Genomic DNA, 27,418 nt, shown 5'->3' with positions numbered 1-27,418 from the left:
CCGGCCCCGCCCCTGCCGCAAAGGCCCCGCCCCCGCACAGACCAGGCAGGCAGGGTGTGCGTGGACAGCAAAGTTTACTTTCTTGAGTTTCCCAAAGTCCTGCGCAAGGATGTGGGTGGCCGGAGCAGACTCCCCTCCAGGCCCCCACTGTCGTCTTTCCCCGGGACCCCCCTCAGTGCATCTGCGCATGGCTGGAGCTCGGGGTCCGGGATTCCTGGGTCCTCTGCTTCATCTGAACCTAGTGAGAAGAAGGCGTCAGGGGAGAGCCGGCCACCAGCCCTCCCAGGCAGGGGGTTCGCACCACACGCACCTCTAGCAACTGGCGCTTCTCCCTCTCACTCTTCAACTCCTCCCAGAGGTTGGTCAGCTTTTGTCTGTGGACAAGACAGCGAGGGGGAGGGGTGGACAGGGCTCGCTTTGAGCGGCTCCCGCCCTTTTCTTTCCAACCTCCTCCTTGCGCTCCCCCACTTACTCCAGCTGCACCCCCATCAGCTCCAGGGCACTCCTTAAAGACTCCACCTCGTTCTGTAGCCTTATTACTTCATTTCTGTCACTTTCGCTGTTTGGGGGATTTTGCGGGACGAGTGAATGGAGGCTGAGAGTCTCTTGAGGGTCTGGAGTCTGCTTGATAGGATGTGGGTTCTCTTGAGCTGGGTCTGCCTCCTTAGGGGGTGCCTCCTCTTTGGCTGTAGTCTCATCCTTCGCAGGTACCTCCTCCAGGAGGGTGGCGGCCTCTTCTGGGGGGCGAGGCTCCTCCAGGGCAGACAGGGACCCTGGCTCGGCCTCCGACTGGAGTGCAGAGCTGTCCCTCTCATTCAGGGGGTGCTCCTCCGCCACGTGGACCTCCTCTTGGGACTGAGCCTCACTGACCAAGAGAGACTCGCTCTTGGGCAGGGCTGGCTCCAGAGGGAAGGGATGGAGCTGAGCGCTGTCCCCAGGGGAGGCCTCTCCTGAGAGCATCTGATCTGGGGTCAAGGCCTTCTCTAGGGTGGAGGCCTCTTCCCCGGAAGGGGCCATCTTTAGGTCCGAGGCTTCATCTTCAGGTAGGACACCTAGAGCAGGGGCCTCACCCACAGAAACATCCCCATCTGGGCTGGGGGCCTTATCCTCTAGAGCCAGGGTCTCCTCCGGGATGGGGGTCTTATCTGGAGTCAGCATTTCCTCTGGGTTGGGGGCCTCCTCCAGTGACGGGGTCTTTGGCGGGGTGAGAGTCTTGCCCAGAGTAGGGGCTTTATTCGCAGGAGGGGCCTTTGCTCGATTCCTCCGTTCTTCCTCCTGTGGTGGTGGGGGTAAGGTCTCAGCTGAGGGCTCCCCTTGGCCTGGGATCCTTCACCCTCACACCCCACATCCCCGGGAAGTAGCCTCTGCTGGGCCGTCTCCCACTCCTCCACATCGAGGGCCTCTCACCTGACTGGCCGCAGGTTGTTGCCGGGAAGCCTGGGTTCTGGATCGCTTTCTGCCAGGGTGGCCCGAACCCCCACTGAGGAGGCTGCCACTGGAGCCTGTGAGAGCAGACCATCAGGGGCCCCCCAGGCCTAGCAGGACGCTGAGCCTCCCCACCGCCCCCCCGTCTTTGTCCCCCAGCCCTCACCCCACTGGCCTGCCCACTGAGGCAAGCCAGACCTACCGGAGTCCCGGGAGGGGCGCTTCTGTCCATCTCCACCAGGTATCCCAGACGGCCTGCAGCACATCCCCATCAGACCCAGGCAGGGTGGGGCAGGAAGTGGCATTTCCTTTGCACCCTCGTCCTCCCCCCAAGCCCACCCTGCTCCTTACTTGGCTTTGCTGGGCCCAGTGTGGGCTGTCATCAGCTTCTTGACCGTGGGGAGGGATGTTTTGGGCACCATCTTTTTTGGTTCTTTAAGAGCAGCTGGGAGGGAAGAGGGGATCGCAACATTTGTTCTCACCACCCAAGAGCCCTTGGCCCTGCCCTGTGCTGTGCCCGGGGACGAGGGACTGGAGAGGAATCATATTAGCGCTGGGCCTCGGGCGCTCTGCAGAAGCTGACCTCCCTCAGGCCGCAGGGGCGATGGGAACTGTGGGAGCACCCTGAAAAGTGATCAGGGCGGTCTTTGTGGGGGGATGGTGCCAAAACCACCAGGTTTTCCCTCCATGCTCTTCTGAGGCCTGCCCCTGCTCAGTACCTGACGGGTTCAGACGTCATCTCTGACCCGGACCACGGGCAACACCTTCTAGTTCCCCCCCACCCTCCCGGAAACTTCTTTGACTCTCCATCTCATCCACTCCCTAAGAGACGTCCCCCAGCCTCATGGGTCCAGTCATCACCCACAAGCCAACAATGCCAATGCTTCCATTTTGAGCTCCATCCTCTTCCCTGAACCCCAGACTCATACTGGACTGTCCTCTCATTATTTGCACTCAGAGAGCTAACTGGCTTCCCACACTCAGCATATCCAAAACATCCCCCTTGCTTCCCAACCTCCTTTCCCCCGCATCTGTCCCTTTCCCAGTGCTCCCCATCTCTCGCATTCGCCTACTTGCTCACGCGACCTTGGCCTCTTTATCCCCATGCTGCACACGTCTGACCCAGTGAGCCCCGTCTGCTGTCTTTATAACACACCCTAATCCACCTCGTCACCACCTCGTCACCACCTCCGCCACTACGCACTCCAGATCAAGGCACCCCCGTCCGCACCTGCACTATCGCAACAGCCTCCAGCCCGGGGCTTGGGCTGCACTCACCCTGCCTAGGGGGTGTCCCTCCCCCCGCAGCCTGAGTGAACTTGTGTTCTGTTGGGGGAGCGGACATAAAAAAAGAAGTAAAACGTGTGATGTGTCAGAGAGTTATGAAGTATTTTTGAGGGAGAATGAAGTATAACTTTTTATAGCCTCACCTGAGGACATGCTTACTGACTTTAGAGAGAGGGGAAGGGAGGGAGAGAGTAGGAGAGAAACATCAATTGCCCCTTGTACACACCCCAACCAGAGACCAAGCCAGCAACCCAGGCATGTGCCCTAACCTGGAATCGAACCTGCAACCTTTCTGTGCATGGCACAATGCTTCAACCAACTGAGCCACACCAGCCAGGGCAGAATAAGTATAATTTTAAATGGGGTGGCTAGTAGAGGCCACACTGAGATGACATCAGAGTGAATCCCTGAAGACAGTCACAAACAGGGATAGTCAGGTCCGTGGACACACAAACAGCCACTCTGGCACATGCACACACACTGAAGTTTACTCACACGCGCATCATCACACAGGTACGTGCACAGATCCCCGACGCCACGCCACGCCACAGTGGGCCAGAACATACACGGGTCCTCTGACGGACACCAGCCTTTGCGTTCTTGCTCAGTGACGGAGCAGTCATGTGAAAACTTGGGTAGGTAGCTTGACCTCTCTGTGGCCCGGTGTCCTCACCCATGACACATGGGTGACAACAGTACACGCCTTACAGGGCTTCTGTGAAGTTCGAGGGGCTTAACCCACATGAGGGGCTTAACAGAGTGTTTGGTATATAGTCCAAGTGCGTTCAAATGGTTTTTAGTTGAACTTATTGGGTGACATTGGTTAACAAACTTATATAGGTTTCAGGTGTACAACTCTATAATACAACATCTATATATTGTATTGTGTCTTCACCACCCCAAGTCAAGTCTCCTTCCGTTAAAAACGTTAACTTTCGCTTCTACTTCTGGTAGTATGACTGATGAGGTGACCGGTGGGGCTCTCACACTGGACAGCAATTGTGTCCTGCTTAGGATACAATCTGGGGGGCTGTTGGAAGTAAAAGAGGTGGTGAAGGGCCACAGAAAGGGGGAAACTGGGGCCAGAGTGGCAGTGAGAAGGCAGCGCTACCAGGATTCCCGAGCCTGGGGCCAGCGGCCGGAAGTAGAAGTCGGCCCTCTCTAGAAGAAGTCTTCCCCTGCTAAGGCATGCACGGCCCCCACAGACAGAGATCGAGCCATGGGCTCACACATAAAGGCCATAAAACACACGAGAGACAGGCCCCTGAGAGCAGCAGTCAGCAGACACAGCGGGCAGAGACACTGAAACTGTCAGGGAGAGAAGACAGCACCGCTCTGGGTAAACCCTCTGAAGAAATATGTGAAGGGAAAAAACAAAAAAAAGGAAGAAAGCCAAACTACTGGAAAGTAGCACTCTTGAAATAAAATGCAATGTATAGGTTAAACAGCAGATTAAATGTAGCCAAAAAGTGTGAGAGAGAATTAGTAATCTAAAAGTATAGTAGCCCTGGCTGGTGTGGCTCAGTGGTTGAGCACTGGCTTGTGGACCAAGAGGTCATTGGTTCGATTCCCAGTCAGGGCACAGGCCTGGTTCATAGGCCAAGTCCCCATTTGGGGGCGTGAGAGAGGCAACCAGTTGCTGTTTCTCTCACACATCATGTTTCTCTGCCTCCTTTCCCTTTTCTTCAAAAATAAATAAATAAAATCTTTTTTTTTTTTTTTTTTGAGGACCTTAGGTGTCAACAAGGTCATATTTTCTTTTTTTTTTTTTAAGATTTTATTTATTTATTTTTTTAGAGAGGGAAGGGGGGAGAGAGAGAGACAGAGAGAGAGAGAGAGAGAGAGAGAGAGAAACATCAATGTGTGGTTGCTGGGGGTTATGGCCTGCAACCCAGGAATGTACCCTGGCTGGGAATCGAACCTGGGACACTTTGGTTCCCAGCCCGCGCTCAATCCACTGAGCTACGCCAGCCAGGGCAATAAAATCTTTTTAAAAATAAAATAAAAGTATAGTGAAACAAGGTGTGAAAAACTGAAAGCAATGTTTAAAGGAATGGGTAACAGAAGCAGGGCTCTGACTACGGCTAAGTGAGGTGGTAGACAGATCTGCACCCCACACAGAAACTTTAAAGCTGGACAAAAATGACAAAGCAACTGCTTCAGTGCTCTGGAAACTGACCAAGGGCACAAAATCACCTGAGCAGCATGTATGCTCGTGGTGTTCCTGCCTACCTGCCTCCCCCACTGACTCTTCCCCCCACCGGCTTTCTGAGCGTGGGGCAGGTCGAGGATCAGCGATTCACCCTTGTGGTTGAAGGGAACTCAATCACTTTGGGGTGCAACCTTAGATTTGGCCTTGATTTCATAGGTCTGATACCAAAAGCACAAGCAACCAAAGAAAAATTAGATAAATGGGACTTCATCAAAATTCAAAACTTTGGTACATCAAGGGACACCATCAAAAAGGTAAAACGTTGAAATGAGTCAGTCATAAAGACAAATACCGCCCCTGGCTGGCATAGCTCAGTGGATTGAGCCCGGGTTGCAAATCAGAGTGTCGCAGGTTCGATTCCCAGTCAGGGTACATGCCTGGGTTGCAGACCATGACCCCCAGCAACCGCACATTGATGTTTCTCTCTCTCTCTCTTTTTCTCCCTCCCTTCCCTTTCTAAAAATAAATACATAAAATCTTTTTAAAAAAACAAATACCATGATTTCATTTATATGTGGCATCTACAGAAAGTAAACTAATAAAAAAGTGGTAAAAAGACAACGCAAAGAATGAAAAACAATGCCCTGGCTGGTGTGGCTCAGTGGACTGAGTGCCAGCCTGAGAAGCAAAAGGTTGCCAGTTCAATTCCCAGTCAGGGCACATGCCTGGGTTGCAGCCGGGTTCCCCCCAGCTGGTGGCATGCAAGAGGCGACTGATTGATATATCTCTTACAGATCGATGTTTCTCTCCCTGTCTTTCTCCCTCCCTTCCCCTATCTCTAAAAATAAGTAAATAAAAAAAAGAATGGAAAAGAATTATTTACAAATCGTATATCTGATAAGGGACTTATATCTAGAATATATAAAGAATGCCTACAACTGAACAATAAAAAGACAAATAATCCAATTAAAAAATGGGCAAGGGACCCAAATAACTATATCTCCAAAGGATATACAAATAGCTAGCAAACATATAAAAGCTGCCGAACACCATTAGCCATCAGAAAAATCCAAAGCAAAATCACAGTGAGATGCCACTTCATATCCACTCGGACAATTATAATAAAAAAGAAAGAATAACAAGTACTGGTGTAAATGCGGAGAAACGAACCCTCATTCACTGCTGGTGGAAATATAACTTGGTACAACCACTTTGGAAAACAGTCTGGCAGTTCTTCCCAAAGGTAAACAGAAAGCTGTCATGTCACCCAGCAATTCCCTTCCTAACCATATACCCCAGAGAAATGGAAACATCCGTATAAAAACTTGCACGGGAACGCTCATGGCCGGAAGTAGAAAAAACTCACATGTCCCTCAGCTCATGAATGGATGAAATGATACACTCATTTACACAATGGAATATTACCGGGCAATAAAAAGGAATAAAATATAACACATAGACAAAATTAATGAACTTTAAAAATATGTGAGGTGAAAGAACCCATTTAAAAAGACAGGCAGAGGCAAAGCTACACCGTAAGATATCGAGCATATTAGATGCAAGAGACGAAGCAGATCAGTGGTTGTCTCCGGCTGGTCAGAGGGAGGAGGAGGCCGGTGGAGTGACAGCTAAAGAGTGAGAGGTTTCTTTTGGGAATGGTGAACATGTTCTAAAATTGTGGTGGTGTTGGGCAGGTTTATAAATATACTAACCACACCTCAGTTGTATATTTTAAGTGAGTGAATTGTGTGGTTTGTGAATTTTAACTCAACAAAGCTGGGGGTTTTTTTGTTTGTTTGTTTTTGTTTTTAAAGAAAGGGTAGCAGGGCAGATTTGGCCCACGAACCACAATTTGCTAATCTCTGGTCTAAACACCCCAATTAAAAGGCAGAAGTTGTCAGACTAAATAAAAGAAGCAAGATCCAACTACACACTCTGCACGAGAGATTCCAAAACACGAACGGGTGGACAGTGGGGGCTTGGGAAAGGAGCCCTGACTGGTGGGGCGCAGCTGCCTGGGCAGAGTCCACAGACTGAAAGGTCGCTGGTTTGATTTCCGGTCGGGGCGCATATCAGGGTTACAAATTCGGTCACCAGTCGGGTAAGTACAAGAGGCAACAGATGGATCGATGTTTCTCTCTCACATCGATGTTTCCCTTTCTCCCTCCCTTCTCCTCTCTCTCTATAAATAATCTGTTAAAAAAAAGTTGGAAAAAGATACCACACAAATAGTAACCAGAACAGCAACCATATATTACTATCAGAAGAAACAAACTTTAAGAAAAATTACTAGAGACAAAGAGGAAGAAGTCACGATGACAAACAGGTGGAGATAACAACTGCAAATGTACAGGTGTATGCCCCAACGACAAAGCCTCAAACTAGTGCATGGACTTCCAGCCAAGATGGAGGCGTAGGTAGACACACTGTGCCTCCTCACACAACCAAAAGAAGGACAACAACAATTTAAAAACAAACAAACAAACAAAAAAACAGAACTGACAGAAAACTGAACTGCATGGAAGTCCGACAACCAACGAGTTAAAGAAGAAATATCCATCCAGACCAGTAGGAGGGGCGGAGACGGGCAGCCAGGCAGAGAGGACTCATGGCAAGGCGGCAGCTGGCGGACCGGGTGGTCCTGGTTGGTCCCCCATTCGTGTGCAGATAAACCAGGTGAAACTGGGAGCAGGACAACTGCACAACCCAGGGTCCCAGGGCAGGAAAATAAAGCTTCAAAACACTGATTGAAAACACCTGTGCGGGTTGAGGCGGCAGTTGGAGAAACTCCCAGCCTCACAGGAGAAGTTGTTGGAGAGACCCACAGGATCTCAGGACGCACACAAACCCACCCACCCAGGAATCAGCACCAGAAGGGCCCAATTTGCTTGTGGGAATCAGGGGGAGTGACTGAAATCTGGCAGAGAGCAGAACAAGAGCCATTGTTCCCTCTCAGACCCCTTCCCCATGTACAGCGTCAAAACCCAGCGACTGAGTTGCCCCACCTGGGTGAATACCTAAGGCTCCACCCCTCACTACATAACAGGCATGTGAGACCAAAAAAAAAAAAAAAGGCACAAATGAAAGAACAGGTCAAAGCTCCAGAACAAATACAACTAAGCGATGAAGAGATAGCCAACCTATCAGATGCACAGTTCAAAGCACTGGTGATCAGGATGCTCACAGAATTGGTTGAATTTGGTCGCAAATTAGATGAAAAAATGAAGACTATACTAAGTGAAATAAAGGAAAACGCACAGGGAACCAACAGTGATGGGAAGGAAACTGGGATTCAAATCAGCGGTGTGGACCAGAAGGAAGAAAGAAACATCCAATCAGAAAAGAATGAAGACACAAGAATTCAAAAAAATGATGAGAGGCTTAGGAACGTCAAGGACATCTTTAAACGTTCCAACATCCAAATTATAGGGGTACCAGAAAGAAAAGAGGAAGAGCAACAAGTGGAAAAGTTATTTGAACAAATAATAAAGGAGAACTTGTCCAATCTGGCAAAGGAAATAGACTCCCAAGAAGTCCAGGAAGCTCAGAGAGAGAGAGTCCCAAAGAAGTTGGACTGAAGGATGTACACACCAAGGCACAACATAATTACATTAGCCAAAATTAAAAGTGAGAGAATCCTAGAAGCAGCAAGAAATAAGGAGACAGTTACCTACAAAGGAGTTCCCATAAGACTGTCAGCTGATTTCTCAAAAGAGACCTTGCAGGTAAGAAGGGGCTGGAAAGAAGTATTCCAAGTCATGAAAGGCCATTACCTACATCCAAGATTGCTCTATCCAGCAACGCTTTCATTTAGAATGGAAGGGCAGATAGAGTGCTTCCCAGATAAGGTCAAATTAAAGGAGTTCATCATCACCAAGCCCTTTTTATATGAAATGTTAAAGGGATTTATCTAAGAAAAAGAAGATTAAAAAAAACTTGTACAGTAAAATGGCAGCAAACTCAGTTTTTAACAACTGAACCTAAAACAAAAACAAAAATGAACTAAGCAAACAACTAGAACAGGAACAGAACCACAGAAATGGAGATCACATGGAGGGTTAGCAACAGGGAAGTGGGAGGAAGAGGGAGGGGGAAAAGGTACAGAGAATAAGTAGCATAGATGGTAGGTAGAAAATAGACAGGGGGAGGGTAAGAATAGTATGGGAAATGTAGAAGCCAAAGAACTTATATGTGTGACCCATGGACATGAACTAAAAGGGGGGAATGTGGGTGGGAGGGAGTGTGCAGGGTGGAGGGGAGTGAAGGGGGAAAAATGGGACAACTGTAATAGCATAATCAATAAAATAGATTAAAAAAGATTAGTGCATGAAGCAAACGCTGATAGAACTGAAACGAGAAATAAACAATTCAACAATAATATTTGGGAGATTTTATTCAGGAGGAAGTTTAAGACTTTAGATTGTAAAGTTAAATATAACTATGATTAATGTAGTCCAAACTCACCAATTTATCACTAAATAGTAAAAGACTAGAGTAAAAAGAATAATGGTACTTTCTAGAGATGTTTGTTGAATAATGATGTGCATATAGTTAACACAACTTTACACTTAGAAATGATTTGGGCCCCAGTTAGTGTGGCTCAATGGATTGAGTGCCAGCCTGCAAGCCACAAGGTGGCTGGTTTGATTCCTGGTCAAGGCATAGGCCTGGGTTGCAGGCAGTGGGACAGGCAACCAATCAATTTTTTCTCTCTCATTCTCCCTCCCTTCCCATCTCTCTAAAAAGAAATTTTAAAAATCCTTTAAAAATATGCTAAATAAATAAAATCTTTAAAAGTATGTTTAGGCCTGGCTGGTGCTGCTCAGTGGCTTGAGTGCCAGCCTGTGGACCAGAGGGTTGCCAGTTCAATTCCCAGTCAAGGCACATGGCTGGGTTGCAGGCCAGGTCCCCAGCAGGGGGCATGTGAGAGGCAACCACACATTGATATTTCTCTCCCTCTCTCCCTTCCCCTCTCTTTAAAAATAAATAAATAATAAATTACTTAAACTTAAAAAAATATATGTTTAAAAACGATTAAGAAGGTAAGTCTTATATTTTTAAACCACAATAACAAAGCTATGATAGGAAAAAAAAATTAAGTACTTGATTATGTTAACAACTCTGATGAGACTGAACAAAAAAACAGGGAAAAAAACATTCTTAGAAATGAAAGAACCTGTAACTGCAGATACAAATGAGACTTAAAAGATAATGAGATTATGAACAACTCTGCACAGATAACTTATTCAAGAACTGTAGCCAGATTTTTGGCCAGCCGTTGTTAACTAGAGGCCAGGAGACAGAACGTGGTCTGTGCAAGTCTCTTAAGCGAGAGACTTCTTTCCCCCTTAATTCTGCAGTGAAGCCATTTGGAGAGCACTTCTACACGGGCCTTTGCAGATGTAATCAAGTTGAGATGAGGTCACAATGGAGTAGGGTGGGCCTGAAACCAATGACTGATGTCATTAGAAGAAAGAAGTTTGGACACACACACAGGGCGCAAGGCCGTGTAAAGACAGAGAATGCAGTGATGCATCTACAAGGCCAGGTTGCTAGCACCAGCTACCAGACGCCCAGCAGAGACCCGGAAACGATGCTTCCCCAGAGCCTTCACAGAAGACGTGGCCCAGCCAACATCCTGATTTCAAATTTCTAGCCTCCAAAAATGTGAGAGATTCAATTTCTGTTGTTTTAAGAAAAAGGAAAGGACAGAATTTCAACTAGATTTGTTTATAACTATGAAAGAAATTTAAATCTATTTTTTCCCATGGTGGAGAAAAAGAAAACAGGCAAGCTTTCCCAGCTTTCCCGGAAAGACGATTTCCATCTGATACAACACGTACCAGACGTTTAAGAAACAAAGTCCATGCTCCTTAACTCATTCCTGGGCCAGTAAAACACTGATAATCAGATGAGGACCGTAAAAATAAATGTGAAACCTATAAGAAAAACTAGAAAAATATTTCAACAGAAGCATTTCATTTAAAATCAGAAACATGGTAATGATGTTCAGCATCGCCACTTCTATTCAATATTATACTGAGATCCTAACCCCTATAGTGAAAAAAGAAGGCATAAGGGACAGAAAAGGTAGAACAAAATTATTATTACTCATAGATGACATGACTGTCTTCATACAAAACGTATTAAGAATTTAGCCCTGGCTGGTGTGGCTCAGTGGATTTAGTGGCGGCCTATGAATTGAAATGTTGCTGGTTCGATTCCCAGTCAGGGCACATGCACGGGTCATAGGTTCGGTCCAGAGGCAACTGATCGATGTTTCTCTCTCACACAGATGTCTCTCTCCCTCTCTCTATCCCTTCCTTCCCCTCTAAAATTAATAAGCATGTCCTCAGGGGAGGATAAAAAAATCTATAGATAAATTAAAATAAACAGTTACCACAATGGCCAGCTTTAAGATCAATATACAAAAATCAATTCACTTCTATATGCCTATAATAAACAGAAGGATATCTAATTTTTTAAGAGACAGAATAAAAACTCTGAGGTATCTAGGAATAAATCTTATAAAAAAGTTGTGTAAAACCCACATGCAGAATACAATACATGATGCTGGCACAACTGACTATCCATTTGAAAAAAGGAGTAATTGGATCACCCTTTAAAATCAATGCTACATGGATAAAAGCACTTAAAAATAAAAAGCAGCACTTTAACATGTATAACCCATGAAGGATTGATATTCAGCCCTGGCTAGTATGGCTCAGTAGACTGAGCGCCAGCTTGGAAACTAAAAGGTCACAGGTTCAATTCCCAGTCGGGGCACATGCCTGGGTTGCGGGCCAGGTCTCCAGTAGGGGGCGCACAAGAGGCAACCATTGGAGTTTCTCTCCCTCTCTTTCTCCTTTCCTTCCCCTCTCTCTAAAAATAAATAAAATCTTTTTAAAAATAATAAAAAATACTTTATAAAAAAGGATTGATATTCAGAATATATAAAGAACTCCAACGAAGAATTACTAACTAGGGAAATGCAAATTAAGTCCACAATGAAATGGTATTTTGTACCTATTAGGTTCACAAAAATAATGAAATCTAATAATTCCAAGTGTTGAAGAGGGTTTAGATGATAAAGATCTCTTATACACAGATGGTGAAGCATTGAAGTATAAAATCACTTTGGAAAATAATCTGACTTTAATAAAAGTTGAACATTCACATACTCTATAATTTAGCATTGCTACTCCTAGAATTATATCCTAGAGAAGCAATTATACCTACATACCAGAAGACAGGCACATGAGTATTCACAGCAGCACTATTTGCAATAGTAAAAACTAGAAACACTACAAATGTCCAAGGTTAGGAGGAGACCAGATACATAAACCGAAGCGATTCCCTAGGAGTATTATACAGCAGAGAAAAATGAACTGCATCTATGCACAACATGGATGAATCTTAGAAATATAATGCTGATTGGAAACAGTAAATCGCAGACACTATAAACATATACCATTTTTATAAAGCTCAAAAACAAGCAAAAATAAATTAAGTGATACACTGTTTAGGGACATACATATGTAAGTAAACCTAAAAGCTCATGAGAACTATAAACACAAAATTCAGTGGTTACCCTTGGTATGGGGGGAAGGTGCAGAGTGGGAATGAGGAGGAACGTGCGCACAAACTCATGGCATGTTCTACTTCTTGGGTTGGAGTGACACACCACAGGTTTTCATGAAGTTTTAAAACATAGTATATGTGATATGTATATATATATTTGCACACATACATATATACACACATATGTATTCTTGATATGTGTGAAATATTACATTAAAAGGTAAATTAGCCCTGGCTGGTGTAGTTCAGTGGATTCAGCATGGGCCTGGGGAACAAAGGGCTGCCAGTTTGATTCCCAGTCAGGGCACATGCCTGGGTTGTGGGCCAGGCCCCCAGCAGGGGCACATGAGAGGCAACCACACATTGATGTTTCTCTCCCTCTCTTTCTCTCTCCCTTTCCCTCTCTCTAAAAATAAATAAAATCTTTTTAAAGAAAAGGTAAATTAAAAGACACACATATCCACAGACACATATACAAAGTTATTCATATATACACTTAAAAGACAGGTGAACATACACGCAGTCTCGTAGACGAAAACACATCAGCCCATACATTCTCTCAGGAAAAAATGAAACAAATATAAACATGCTGACAGCTGCATTCTCAAGACATACAGAGAAACATGAACATATCGACACACACAAATACTGACCCACATACATCCCTAACAGACCACCAGGACATAGCTCCTCAGTGGGTGTATTGGACCACTGGGGAGCTGTGGGTGTTTACAGGCAACTGATGGGCCTCTGGGACAGCCCCTCACCCCAATCCTGGGCTTCCTGGGCACCCACCTGATTCTCGGGATGCCACTCTTCGTGGGATCAGCTTCTTGGTCTGTGCAAACAAGAAGTATCAGAATATGAACAGAAGCCCCCACATTTCTAGGTTCACCCTCATTTAGGGGTGGCCCTCCAGCTGTGTCCAGTGAGCACTATGGCCCCAACTCTGTCCAGAGTAGCCTGTCCCCCCACCCCACCTGAGTGTCTGGCTCCATACTCACTGGGGGTGGTGGGAGCACAAAGTTGTCTGGGAAAACGCCTCTTCTGCCTTGGGACTCTCCTTCCCACCAGCCCTTATCCTCTGTGGTCTGAGAGAGAAAGATGCTGTGGGGAGGTGAGCCAGGTCCCCAAGCTCCTTCCTCCCCAGGTGCCACCCCTTCTCAACATGCCCTTCCCTGCACCCTCCCCTGCCTGTGCCTTCCGTACCTTCCTCAGCACTTTCACTTCTTCGCCCCTCCGCAGTGCCAACTCATCTGGGGCCTCCGGCTGGTAGTCAAACAGGACTCTGTAGGTCTCAGGGTGGCAGACTGAGGAGAGGTCAGTCCTCTGGAGCCAACTCCCCTCCCCAGATCAGTCTGCAGCTCCCTCCTCCATCAGCCTAGCTGGGTCCCCACTCCCTGAAGTCAACGTGGCTTTGGGAAGGGCTATCCAAGGGATAATTCGGCTGGGTGCTCACCTGTCCGCAGGTAGTCTGGAGGGCTGTCATAGGTCAGGCTGCCCAGCTAGTGAGGGCAAGGAGAGGAACAAGCTGAGCCTCCACACCACTCCCCACCCCCCAAGCCCCATGAGGAATGTACCACCTCTGTGCCCATTCCACCCAATTTACCTTGGGAGGCCGCTGGGAATCAGGACTGATTGAAGGCATGTCTGGGTTTTCAAGGCCTGGTGAGGGAAAGGGAGGTTGGCAGGGTTGCTAATTCACAGCTTAGATCATAGAAGAGGTCAAAGGGGACAAAGGGTCAGGATGTGTGGATCACAGGCTCACGCCACTGGGAGGGTCATTGGAGATTGCAGAGTCTGGTCACAGGGTCTCACGGGGTCACAGGGTCCAGGTCTCACTTGGGGGCCCACTGTCCAGCAACTCCACAAAGTTGGATGGGAAGGCTCCCAGCTGCCCGTTCTTCTTTCCCAGCCACCAGCCGTCCTCAATCTGCGGAGGGGGTTGGACACACGGGCATCTCATTCTGCCTAAAGGTCTCTCTAGAAATCGTGCACTTTTGGTTCTGCCCCGATTCTGCCCGATGACCACCTCCATCCCTGCTGCCTCAGTTTCCCATGTCTGCGTCCCTCACCACTCCCAACGCCCCCACCCTCACTTCAGCCATCTCCCCTCACCCGGAGACGCGCCCCATCATCTCCCCCAAATCTTCTCATCACCTCTTCCCCTACCTCCTTTATCACTTCCACTATCTCCCCAGCTTGCAGCTTCAGCTCATCCGCCTGCTCTGGGCTGTAGCTGAAGTTCACTTTGCACCATCTCTGGGGGCTCCAAGATTTGGCAGGGCGACCTTGAATGGGACGTGAACGAGATCACTCAAGCCGGGCGCCAGTCCGCTGAGCTGCGGGGGGGGGGGGGGGGGGGGGGGGTCCGGGCTCAGAGTGCCCGGCTCAGTACCTCCAGGCCCCGCCCAGGGCGGAGTATTGCGTTTGAGAAACAGTCACAGACCTCAGAGCAGCTGAGCAGCTCCGCCCACAGAGGCGCCAGTCCCCGAGAGTTGGGGGTGGCAGGACGTAGCTGGCTTCATACTCCCGCCCACCCTTGGGCCTCTCACCGTGAGTGCGCGGAAAGCGTGGCTTAGGCGCCTCTCCCGCACCACGCAAAGTCTCCGGAATCTCCTGGAAATGAGGGCCAGGGGAAAGGGGCTCTCAGGTCCCCAGGGTGAGGGCTGAGACCCGACCGCGCCTCCAAGCCAACACCCGTCCGACCTCACCTGCACCAGGCGCTCGGGGAAGAGGCCACAATGGCCCCCCAGCTCTCCGCGCAGCCATCCCCTTGCGGGTCCCTTGCACACCTGTCGGACCACATCCCCCAGCGCCAGACTCAGTTCGCCCTCCTTCTGCGCGCGGTATCCTGCCAGGACCAGCACCTCTGCGGGCGGAAGCGCAGCTCAGAAGGGCCCAGCCAAGGGCCGCCTGGCCGTGGCACAAGTCCCGAAATCCATGTTGAGGACAGCGGGAGAGCGGGGTGGTAGTGTAGGCTTTGGTTGCCATTTCCACACGGTGTGTAGGGGAGCCACCCTAAACCCTCCGCACATACCCATAGTTTCCGGGACGCCCTCCAGAGCCGGGCAGGGAGGATAGTGCGAACACGCGGGCAGCCGAGTACTGGGCCTGGGTAGGCTGGGACTAACTGCGGGGTTGAAGCAAAGGAGGCGGAGACACCAGCGGATAGGACAGGTCTTCGCTCCAGGTGCTGAGAGTGGGTGTGGGAGAGGGGGCGGCCCGGCTCAGCAGGTTCGGCCCCCAACCTAGGGGTGAGAACTCCAGGGTCCCCAGACAGTGCTGAGGTCACAGCTCCCTCACCGGCTCTCGCCGGCCTAGTCACCTAAATTTCCAGTCTAGCTGCCACCCCTCCTCCCAATCTTAGCCCTCAGGCTCCCACCCACCTTCCGCAGAGCCTCCCCGGCCTATCCTCTTCCTGTTGGTAAGCGTTTAGCTGCAGGGAAGAGGTGGGAAGAGGCACGTACCAGGGTGGGGCCCCCCTGCAGGCAGGAACAGCTCCAAGTCGGGAGCTGGGTGGAATGAGGTGTTTGCTCCACTGCGCACAAACCTACTTCTGGTGTACTCTGCTTTCTCTGGGAGGTGTGCAATCCTTGCTGGCACCCATTTACGGAAGAGGAATAAGAGGGCAAAGACGCTCCAGTTTGGTTTCAGAAATCACCTTCGGATTGTCCCGCGGAAGGGGGGAAGGGAAAGGCGGTAAGAAAGGAACTTTGGTTTTCGGTGCTCCTGGCTACAGCCAGCCCAGAGCTAGAAAGTGCTGAAGGTTAGGGCTCACCTGGTGCCCTGCCCATGAGGGCTAGTCTGACTTTCAGATCATCTTCCTGCTCTGAGGAAAGCACGTAAGTCTGAGCCTTGTTACCACACCCCTTGGCCCCTGCCCCACCACCTTTGAAGCCAAAGTCCTTGTTCATGACACACGGTAGTGAAATCTGGTTCCAGCACGTCCAAGGTACGCGATAGAGTGAAACCGTTGGGATGGGAATGCGGACTCATAAACCACCGGGGGGACAACTGAGGCTCCTCCCAGGACGAGTGTGGGGACCGGTGAGGGTGGGGCTGGGCAGAAGTCTGGATCCAGCTCCCAGCAGGCATTTTATCTTCCAGGTCCCCTGAAGCTGCTACCAGAGAGATCCATCCCCCACCCAACACTCTCAGGGTGACAATGACCAGAGTCCATTTACATCTGCCACTTCATTTATTTATTTTTATTTTCAGGAGGAGTTGAAACAAATCTTTAAGGGTATTTGCATTTTTTCCCCTCAACATGAGTCATTCAAGTAAAACCAACTTAACTATAGAAATGTAGCAAAGTAAGGAAAAAGCACAACAACCCAGGAGGCAAAGGTGGGGGGAAGAGGTGGGTGCAGTCCGCATATACCATATGCATAAGTGCCTATGATTCACCTGCTCAGGACCGCCTCCCCAGAAGGCAAGCACAAGGACCCATTTTAAGAGGATGTTTTCCCCCCAAACATCTGAGAATGTTTCAACTTAAAACTTAAGGTTAAAAAGAATGAAAAGAAAAAAAAAAAAAAAAAAAGAAAGAAAACCCCACAAACCACTCAGGCATAACCACCTTCCTTAACCAATCATAGGAGTTTCTTTTCATTTTATAAAAAGATTAATAAAAAATATTGAAAAAATTATTTTCTCATCTTATATTTGTAAAGATAATAGAATTCATAAGTTTCTTAGAAAACAGACCAGAAACCGCCAACCCAGTTTCCACCGCTGTTGCTGAGAGATCAGCAGGACTAGAAAGTTGGGATACTGGTGCTGCTGGTAGAGAATGGGAAGCTCGGCCCAGAAGAAATCAGAAAACACTGGGGGGAGGGGCACATGGGGTGTGGTCAGGAGCAATACCATGTGACACATGGCTGTGCAGAAAAGGGGACACAAGGTGGTCAGAAAGGCCTTGAACTCCTCCTCGACATACAAAACCGGTTTTTACAAAGATCCAAGCAGTTTGGTCCCAAACTGAGGTGAACATTTCAATGTTTATTCACATGCTTTGTCTCCTCTTTTAAGAATCAAAATTGCCCAAATTAAATCTTTCTGCTAATATTACTACATATATCTAAAAAAAGAAGGTCTTTAAAAACCAGGGAAAGGGAGAAGAGATTGAAAATCATCAAATTAGTCCTCTTAGCTCCAAATGAAATGAAATTAAGAACAAAACTGGTTTCTAATAGGGAACAAACCAAAATCCAAGTATCGTTCTCCCCTCCCTACCCCAGCCCCCACCCCATACACCAACAACAAATGAGACACAGCTAAAGCCCAACGCGTTGTGTTCTGTTCAAGAGCTGGGCCTGACCCCGGTTCCAGGGTCAGCGGCCTCTGTCCAGTGGGACACTGCACCAGGAATGCTTTCGGCTATAGTAGGATTCTGCATGGCTGGTGGGGGGTGGGGTGGGATTTTCAGAATCTTCTTGGGGCTCTTCTGTTTAGCTCTTCACCAGCCATCTTCCCAGTGCCTCTCTCCCCTGGCCAGGGGCTCTTGTCAGAGCGGCCCCTACTCGGTGGTGGGCTGTAAATTGTCCTTCTCTTCTCGGTTCTCTGTTCCACTTTCGTCGTCTTCAATCTCGCCTTCTTCCCCACTGAACTTGTCGTGGGCCCATTTGGGGCTGGTGCTGGACTTCCGGAACATGAACCTGCCCCGACCCCGGGGAAAGGCTCCTCTGCCCCGGCCCCGGCTCACCCACTTCTCACTGCCTTCGCCTTCCCGGTCATCGTGCTGAAAGGAAAGAAAGCTGCCATCAGTGCCAGAGTGCATGAGTAGCCAGAACCCTCTTCTCTGGACTTACTCAAAGGTGACCTTTTCAAACTAACCTATGTCCCCACCCACCTTTTGCTCCTTTTCTGTCCTCCTCCCTGTTCCCCACTCCACAGACGCTACTGATTCAGATCCAAGAGAATACTCAGTCGGGCACCTTAGGAACGCTAAGGCTGTAGCTTGGACATTATAATAATGATGACAATGATAAAATCTTCACTGAGCACTAAAGACCTATACGTGCGTTATCTCATTCAATCCTCACATCTACCCTATCATTATCACCCTCCACTACGCAAATGAGGAAACACGCTTAGGAACTTTAAAGTAACTCCGTATTATTTAGCACACCATCTCTCAAGGGATGGGTTTGAGAAAGCCCATCACACTAAAACATGAAACTGTGTCTGACCTGCGTTGTCAGGCAGCTAACAGAAGCAGCAACACTCAGAATACTACCACTCCAGCTCTTCCCACCCCACCCCCAGCCAAAAACAAGGACAGCAAGACCAAGAGCAGGTGACTTGCTTATGGTTTCAGACGACTTAGTGGCAAAGGCAGGACCAGAACCGAGCCTCCCATCTTGTACCTCCCATCTTTGGTTTCATGCAAGGAGGCAGTGGCAGAGTGGAGGGAAACTCAACCTACATCTCAAACAATCCCTGCCTGATCTGATGGTCTCATGAGAGAGGAGGAGGAATTTGATGAAAGAATAAGTGAGAAGAAACTTTGAAATCTAGAAGTCACTGCTACCTCATGAGCCCCATGGCTTCATAGAGTCCAAACCACCCACCCACACAAGTAGGACTAGGCTGCTGGGGTGAAAGGGCCAGGGCAGGCTAAATGCGTCAGGTCGGTGATGCTCTTCAGGTGGCCAATAAGGGCAGGAAAAGGGCTGTGTGGCCTTTAACTCTTCCCTCTCTAGCAGTCCCACCCCAGTACCTGTTCTGGGCCCAGCCTACCTTTCCCTAAATGCAGACTTGAGGAAGTCTCAAAGTAGCTCCCAGCAGCCCTAGAAAAGCGGAGGTGGCTTTGCAGAGTCCTCTACACAACAGCCTGTCTCCTAGTTGTGCCAACAACTCAGACCCATGCCAGCCTTTCTTGTAGGTGATACAGACTGAGCCCCAAGTTGGCCTTGGTCACAATACTCAGAGTCACAGCTGCTTGGATCTAAGCCTGCTATTTACATAGCAGAGCTGAGACTCCACTCACTAGCCAGGTAATTCAGCCTAGAAGAGCCCCAGCCTGAGAGAGGGAGACAGGCCCAGAAATGGGCCTGGCACCTACCTGGGAATGACCCAACAGCTGAAATGAGAGAAACCCCAGTTGTATTTCATCTCGGAGACAGAGAGATCCTGAGCTCTCTTCCCTGCCAATCTTGTACTCGTAAGTGACAGAGTGGAACTGTGGCTTAAGGGGAGAGTTTCCCTGTGCACAGGCTAGAGGTTGAGGTTTGGCATGAGTGAGCTGTAAACAAGTTCACAAACTAAAAAGGGAAGAGCAGCCCTCCTTCTTTATCCTAGAATCCATAAATGTCTCAGATGATAAACCCTTCTGAGGCCAGGGCCACCTCTGTGGAGAACGCTCCTCTTGCCAGCACTATACTGTCCCACGAGTACACATCCCCCCAGTGCAAGGTGTGTGCAGACACATTTCATCAGTTTTGAACAGACCAACTAAAGCCTTGGTACCAGCTACTACGCATGCCCAAGGCCCCCTGGCCCTCCCTGGTTATCCCCAGACACATACCAGGTAGTACTTCTTGCTTTTGGGTGTGTACTCAGGGTCCCACTCCTCCTCTCGGCTTCTCTTTTGAAAATCGTTGTTGCTGTTGTTGTTGTTGTTACCAGCGTAGCTGCCTCTGCCCCAGCCTCTCCCTCTGGCTCGAAACTGCTGTAGCAATAAACAGAGAAAAAGAACAAAGGATCAGGTTGTAAACAGAGGAAAACTTTTAACTCCCTATGTTCTGTTCAAACACTTTTCTGGCACAGGACAGCTGTCCTCAGTCAATGTGCTGGTCGGCTGGCTTCCAGCCATTCCCCTTCTGCTCCTCTCAGGCCCGCAGCCTGGACAGAGGACGGCACGGTCCAGCGGCCTCCCTACACACAGCAGGAGCCAAGATACGTTGGGAAATTCTGAGACCAGAAGCCCTAAGAGGCTTTATAGCTCAGGGATTCCGATCAGTAAAACTACTACAAGTGGGAAGCCTGGGCAATAAGAACCACAGATTTTGAGGTCTACAGACTGGATTACTTGTATCAAGAGCAACCAAACTGGTATTCTGATAAACAAATAATCAGAATTGGTGGAGGCAGGGGCTTAGAGGAAAGGGGTGGGGGCAGGGTCTTACAAAGGTCCCTCGAGCTCTGCCTCCTCGTTCACTTGGACCCACAAAGTCTTTGGTCCCCAGTCTTGATTTGTCAAAACCGGTGGTGCTTTCCTCTCTTTCCTCTGTCTCTTCAGTGTACTCCTCTGCTTTGTAGGAGTGGGATGAATGGGAGGAAGAGGATGACGACCTGGACCGGTCTCGTGCTCTACGGTGCTTCCTATGGAAACAGAAGAGCCAAGAAAAATCAATAAACTCCTTGGCTGGGGCCTCCTGGATAAGAAGCAGAAGGCAAGGAGGAACACACCCATGATGTGGACACTGAAGTACAGTAACCTAAAACACCCCAAATCACCCCAAGTTCCAGCCAGGTACCTGGGGAGGTCCCAATTCTGTCAGTCATGTTCAGTGACATGTTTATGTCTGAGCCTATGCAGAACACGGGACAAACATGTAAGGAAAAACAAAACACAGTCCACGGGCTCTGGCCGATCGGTGTAACACATACACATGAACTAGAAAGGCAGAAGGAGAGTAGCACTGTAGTGAGAGCCCCGTGTACACGGTACTAGGACAGAGGCTTCATACATCACCATGTCTGTGCTTTTATAGTACTCTATTTCTCATAGGATGACCAACCCCTGTCTCTTGGGGTTGCTCTAAAGATTTTAAAAATAATTTTTAAAAATTTTTTAATTCATTCATTCATTTTTTTTTCTTTCTTTATTTTAATCATTGTTCAAGTACAGTTTTCTCCCCCCTACTCCCATTCCAGCCCACCCACCCAACCCTCCCCCCAGATTTTAAAAATAATTTGCTTCAACACTTTACACTGCTATAGCAGGCACACAGTAAATGGCAACTCTGATTATTTAGTATTGTTTCCCCGTTTTGCAGGTAAATGATTCAGGTGACAGCTGAGCAGAGACTGGATGCAACCCAGCTCTAATTATACCACCACTCCACATACTACCTCCCACTTAGCTCAAACAGGTTGTGTTATTAAGCACAGGGTCTGGTGAAGCTCTTCCCAGAGTTACTTCCCTGCCTTCCCTTCATCTGGGGGAATTACAGACTACAGCAAATTAGACTACTAGGATGAGTCACGGCCCATGTCTTAGTGGTGGGTGCCAGCCCTGCCTCCAGGGAGGTTGCCACTGGCTGCCTCTAAGGTGGCAGAAAGGCCAGGCTCCCAGGGGTAGAAAGGGACTTACAGGGAGAAGCCAGCCAAGTGTCAGGGACCTTTCACTGTCCTCCCCTCACCCTCCTCCATTATGAAAAGCACCTCACCCCTCTCCCACTTCCCATCCACTCCCATACAGAGATGCTCAAGAACTTAAATAACTGTATCCTACTAGTAATTTACTCTTTAAAGAAGAAAAAAGACTACTTATTCTTAGGGAAGTGAGAAAGAGAGGGAGAGAAACAGTGATGTGAGAGAGAAATATCGGTTGCCCCTCCCATGTGCCCCAAGCAGGGACCGAACCTGCAATGCAGGCACATGCCCTGATTGGGAATAAAACAGGTGACCTTTCACTTGGTGGCACAATGCCCAACTGAGCAACAACAGTCAGGGCTAACATTTATTCTTAATAAAGGAAATATAAATTATTGTCATAGTATTCCTGTAACTCAGACATAGAACTCTAACTCCTAAAAATCAGTGCTATTTCAACAGGTTTCTGAAAGGCTCCAGATTTGAACCCTAGCACTGCTTCTTCTTGTGTTCCAGGGAAAGGTGTCGGATCGGTAATCTGAAGCCAACCCTGAAAGCTCAGGGGGCTCTGCTGCTCCCTTCCCACCAGTGCAGCACTGAGGTGGAGTGTACCTCCACTTCCACTCCTGGCTGACGACTACCAGGCCCTTTACCCGTGGGCAGCCCTGAAGCTGCCAGGGCTCCCAATTCTTAAGTGACACACTGGAACGGACAAAGTAGAACAGAAAGTCTGAGTTTTGAAGTCAGCTGATTCTTCTGTGACCTGAGACAAATTGTCCTGAGCTTAACTTCTTTATCGTTGAAATGGGCAAAATGGGTGTCACACCAACTATCCAACTTAACTCCAAGGATCTGATGATCCAATGGACACAAGCATGCTCGTCAGATTAAGTTCCCAACAGCAGCAGTGCTGCCTCTTCCGGGAGGTGTGGGGCTTAGGTGAGGGCTTCAGCTCTGCTACATTTAACGAGACGTGATTGAAAAGTCATGCAACTTTCTAAAATGTAAACAGAAACACCAGGACCTTGGCATGAATGCCGCCCTGTGAAGTTCAACAAAGCTATCTTTGTTTAAAGAATAACCCCTCTTGAAAGTATCAGTCAAATTAGTTTAAAAGGCATTTAGGATCAACAATTTTGTCCTATCTAGTTCCACACTGTTTCTTTGACCAGTGTTACTAGCTGACAATGACTCTGAGAGTTCCAAAACATAACCTCCCCATGAAAAGTTGTGATGAGAAAAAACATGTCTAAAACAACTACAAAACAAATTCCCATATGATTCTGCATTGCCCTCACAGCCAAATTAACTGCTCATCTCCCAGGAGGCCTTCTCTGAACAAGGTTCATGCCAATTTTGGTGCAAATGTTCTGTTTTCAAACTAGCAGCCTTACTTAACAGACACAAGGTAAAAAAGAAGAAAAATGCCTAAATTGCTACCACCCCTAACCCCGAAGCTGTCAGCCTTGGGAGGTCTGGTGTACCAGCCTAAAGGGTGCAGACAAGAGACCCCACTCAAGAGTCTAAATGAGGTGGTGGGGGCTCACGTACTTCTGCTTCTTTGATCCTTTATGGGTTTTCTCGGTTTTCTCAGCTGATCTTTCCCTTGAGTGGCTTGAGTCTCGGGAATCCACTGATTCTCTTGATTTGCCTCGTTTAAGATCTCTCTCCTTATGTTTTTTACGACGTTCAATATCAAGGCGGAGATCAACAGGATCATCTTTGTATTTTCCTTCAGCCTGCAAAAAGAGAAATCAAATGAAGGTTTTTGGGATTCAGGGCTGCCAGTTCAACCACCCCATAAAACTGTGGTCACTACTCCAATGGAGTGGTACAGAGGAAGCATTGGGAATGTGTCACCCAAGCTTGCGGGGGTCGGGGGAGGGGATACAGATGTCCCAAGAAGTCACTTCATGAGGATACCTCACAGATCCCAAACCAGTTCTCCGAAGAGTACAGCCTTCTGAAGAAGACAGCCTTCTGAAAATGCTGTGTACTGATCTCACTTTGTTTCCTCTCTGGCCCCATAATGATCTGGCTAGCCCGTCTCCAGCTTACTCACCACCGAGAGAGGAAATGCTCATGCTACCCTTTTCCTACCTAGACTGCAGCAGTCGCCCCAGGCTTATCCTCTCCTTGGAATCATCTCTGGGTACTGAGTCCAATGAGAGACAACGGCAGACTTAAGCAGCTTTTCTAAATGGTTTGTTATATTGAGAATTTCTCTCAAGAGGAAGTATCAATAAAGCAGGGAGTACTATAATGGAGAATTCATAAAGTGGCAATACCAGGTCAAACTTTGTTTAAAAAAAAAAAAAAAAAGAAAAAATCGTTTGGCTAACTTTCTAGGAAGTGTAACCATCAGGGCATGTGAGCTACAGACACAGTGCGAGCCCCACAGCAGAAGCAGAGGCAGCAGCAGCAGCTGCGAAGACCACCAGCACGGCAAGGCTAACAGTCCTCGGGACACTGAGTGACAGCAGCGATGCGGGGTCAGTTCGGGGGCACTGTACACTAGGGCTTGTCTCATGGAAGTAAGACCTCCAGTAAAAATAGCAAGGAGTGAGTAGTTTACTCTGTACTAACATTTCACTTACACAAACTCTGCTTTTTGTTGAAACAAAGTTTAACTTTAACAGGAGTGGTAGGAAGTAAGTTTACCAGCACTGTTTTTGAGAGGGAGGGAATGGGAGTCTGCACCCTTCAAAGCCTTTTATGGAGAACAAGAAAAATGCAGGCACTGCTCCCTTAGGTGGTGCAGACAACCCCTCGCATGAGTTAGCTTTGTGAGGCACACACGTCTCCTGATGTTTCAAAACCTTGCCTTTCACATGTGAGTGTCAATCTGCGCATACTTGGAGAAAAAGAAAAGGGGGTGGGTTTTCCCCTAAGAAGAGGCTGCGCGAGAGTGCCTCTCATCATATTCAACCAACAAGACAAATGTTTCAAAAACTTACTCAAGATCAATATTTGTAGAAAATGTTTCAGGAGCACTGGAAGAGCCATCTCTAATTTTAAAATTTCAACTGTATATGTGAATGAAGGTCAATAAATCCTGAGATTTCTTAAAACCCCAAATCTAGTATTTCACAGAGAGTGCATACAAGATTTAACCTCTTAATAACAGTGCACAGCATTGCAAATGTAGCTGGGCTATCAAAGTAATGTTTAGCTTTAAAGCAACAGTAACCAACAGATGATAGATATGGTACAATGTTAAAAAAACTGGACTAGCTGTTTCAAACAGTCTACTCAGTTAAGATATGAATATTTCACTCTCCTCTGACATGCATGTCTTTCTGAAATCATGGTTGGAAATAGTGCATGTATATAGTTGATTTGATAATACTTACAAGCAGAAAAATATCACAAAAAGTTTCTTCTCTCATCATGGGCACTTGTTCCAAAACTCCTCTCTTTTTTTTCTCAATCTCACCTCAATAGACTTTGGGGTCATTTACCATATTCTAACCACTTCACAAAGGTTGTTGATACATTTAATAAAAATTAACCCTTTGTAGTTCATTTTTAGAATTATGCCCATCCTTAAAAGAAAAACACAAACTTAAGTAGAGAGTAATTTAAACAAACACATTTCTGTCAAGTTCATGCCCAACGCACTCATTTTGTTGGAATTACTGATCAAAGCAACAGTTCACCTTGTAGCCGGGTTCCCGGGGACTTTTCATTTCATCATGAGCCAAACCATGTTTTCTGAATGTACTGGGGGAAATGTCTATCCTCCTAAAATTGAAAACACGAACAATTTTAGTATTCCACAGTTATATAACTTATACTCTTTGCACATTTATACTCTCCCATAGGCATGCACAAAAATGCACACAAAATCCCAACTTTTCAAATGAGCAATTTCTTATGCCTTCCCAGTAATGTTACATTCGGGAAGACAGACTCACAGTCAAGCTTAGGGTTTCAACTTCATATCAAGACTATCTAACACCTGCTAATACCAAAGGGCATTTTCAACTAGGGAATCAGGATGTAATGGCCCATTATTTACCTATGGGATTAGGTTTAGGTGAGAAACAATTGCCTGGCATGACCCTAAATCCAAGACGACTATACGAACATGGTTCTACAATACCTACTGCGACAGATTCACGAGCTGACTATTAAGGAATTCAAGATAAGGCTGCCCTAACCAGGGCAGTAGGCTCAGTAGGTTGGGCGCTGTCCCACAAAGTGAAAGGTGGCTAGTTTGATTCCCAGTCAGGGCACATGCCTGGGTTGTGGACCTGGAACCTGGTTGGGGTGTGTGCGAGAGGCAATTGATGTTTCTCTCTCTCTCTTTCTCCCTCCCTTCCCCTCTCTCTAAAAAAAAAAAATAAATTATAAATAAGTAAATAAAGACAAGGCCAATTTGGTTTCTAGACAAAGTTCCCCACAACTAAATGTGGTATTCTCTAAACATGCTGAGCTTTATAAACCTTTAACATAACCCTACAAACTCCTCAACCCCCTACCCACTATAAATACTCCCCCAAACATCGATATATGAAATACATGGGTTGCTGAAGGAAATTTAACCTTTCTGTACCTACAGAATGCTCACAGTGATCTCAGGTCACCACTTGCTGGCTCCCAAGAACAGAGGGGTTCATTTATACCAAAAGGCTGTTCTCCTCAGGCCCCAAATGAGAAACTTATTGCCACCAGAGCATGTCCTTTCCACTCAGGACTATGAACACTCACTTCTATCCTAGGATCTGAAGGTGGTACCTTAACTTCTGCAGCTAATGTGGCAAAGACAAGTTTAGTGTCTAATGATTAGTCTCTTAGGACTACCTGCAGTACAAGGTTGGGGTCCTCACCTGTGTATCTCTGGGCTTTTCTTGTTCTTAGCTGCCTCCTGCTCAGATCCTCTCTTTAGGTATTTAGTAAAGCGTTCATGCAATGTCATTCCTGAGGACCCAAAGTGATGCTCTGTGGAGAGTCAAAGAAAAACACATTATGCCATCAAAGGCAAACACAATATTCAACTCTTTTGTATGAATCTGCAGCCACAGAGATGCGACTAAAGAAGTCAAATCCCTAACAAACATACAGAAAAGAGGAAGCAAAAAGGCTGATTTACACAATCTAGTGCTGGGCACTGGATTACCACGGTGGCTCCCTTATCTCAGGACATGGACATAAAGACAGAAACCTGGAGCCCACTGTCCTTTCAGTGACACAGTCAGCTTCTGCTTAAGTTTAAAAGATGGGATCTGTGAGTGGCCCCACCAAGCTTCTACACTGACCTCTCTGCCACTCCCCAGCCCGCCTACCTCCACTTGCCCTTATAGTGGGGAAGAAATTCACACCATAAGGCTGACAAAAGACCTCTAGAGGCTTCTACCTGCTAGACATGAAAAGAAAGAGGTGCAGGAAAAGCCACTTTTAATACCTCCTTTTTCAAGCATTTTAGATTTTTCATGTGAAAGATTTTACCTACTCTATCAATCACATGTTACAACTAGTAATTCAGAATGTTCAGCTCTGACCTGGCCAGTGTGGCTCAGTTGGTTGGGTATTGTGCTGCAAATCGAAAGGTCACCAGCTGATTTCCAATCACAGCACATGCCTGGGTTGCAGGTTCGGTCCCCAGTTGGGATATGTACAAGAGGCAACCACATGATGCTTCTTTCT

General features: G+C 47.5%; 2 protein-coding genes across 5 annotated transcripts in view; both read right to left on the bottom strand.

Annotated features, from left to right (window-relative positions):
* Positions 1–55: 55 nt before the first annotated feature.
* On the bottom strand, positions 56–15,796 carry SH3D21 (SH3 domain containing 21). Its single transcript, XM_028513434.2, has 16 exons — positions 15,486–15,796; positions 15,160–15,317; positions 15,001–15,064; positions 14,618–14,736; positions 14,288–14,378; positions 14,055–14,110; positions 13,905–13,950; positions 13,655–13,755; positions 13,450–13,536; positions 13,241–13,283; positions 1,777–1,870; positions 1,628–1,680; positions 1,408–1,502; positions 473–1,275; positions 311–374; positions 56–238 (listed from the first exon to the last, which is right to left on the bottom strand). Exons 1-16 carry the CDS (start codon positions 15,487–15,489, stop codon positions 173–175), a joined length of 1,944 nt encoding a protein of 647 aa, XP_028369235.1. The 5' UTR covers positions 15,490–15,796; the 3' UTR covers positions 56–172.
* An 831-nt stretch (positions 15,797–16,627) lies between these two features.
* The window catches only part of THRAP3 (thyroid hormone receptor associated protein 3), a 62,868-nt gene continuing 52,077 nt past the window's right edge, over positions 16,628–27,418 (bottom strand). For 2 of the 4 annotated variants that reach the window (XM_036025775.1, XM_028512075.2), the window contains 6 exons: positions 26,602–26,713; positions 25,429–25,513; positions 23,321–23,508; positions 20,578–20,773; positions 19,977–20,120; positions 16,628–18,188 (listed from right to left, as the gene is read on the bottom strand). In XM_036025775.1, the coding sequence (XP_035881668.1) occupies positions 17,967–18,188; positions 19,977–20,120; positions 20,578–20,773; positions 23,321–23,508; positions 25,429–25,513; positions 26,602–26,713 (947 nt within the window). In that variant the 3' untranslated portion in view covers positions 16,628–17,966. Of the gene's footprint in view, positions 18,189–19,976; positions 20,121–20,577; positions 20,774–23,320; positions 23,509–25,122; positions 25,315–25,428; positions 25,514–26,601; positions 26,714–27,418 lie in introns of all 4 variants that reach the window. The other 2 variants (XR_003684603.2, XM_028512076.2) reach the window with 2 other exon arrangements.

This window comes from Phyllostomus discolor, chromosome 5, assembly GCF_004126475.2.
Source record: "Phyllostomus discolor isolate MPI-MPIP mPhyDis1 chromosome 5, mPhyDis1.pri.v3, whole genome shotgun sequence".
Lineage (NCBI taxonomy): Eukaryota > Metazoa > Chordata > Mammalia > Chiroptera > Phyllostomidae > Phyllostomus > Phyllostomus discolor.
Note: the sequence above shows the minus strand (reverse complement) of the source record. Positions and strands in the feature narration are given on the sequence as shown.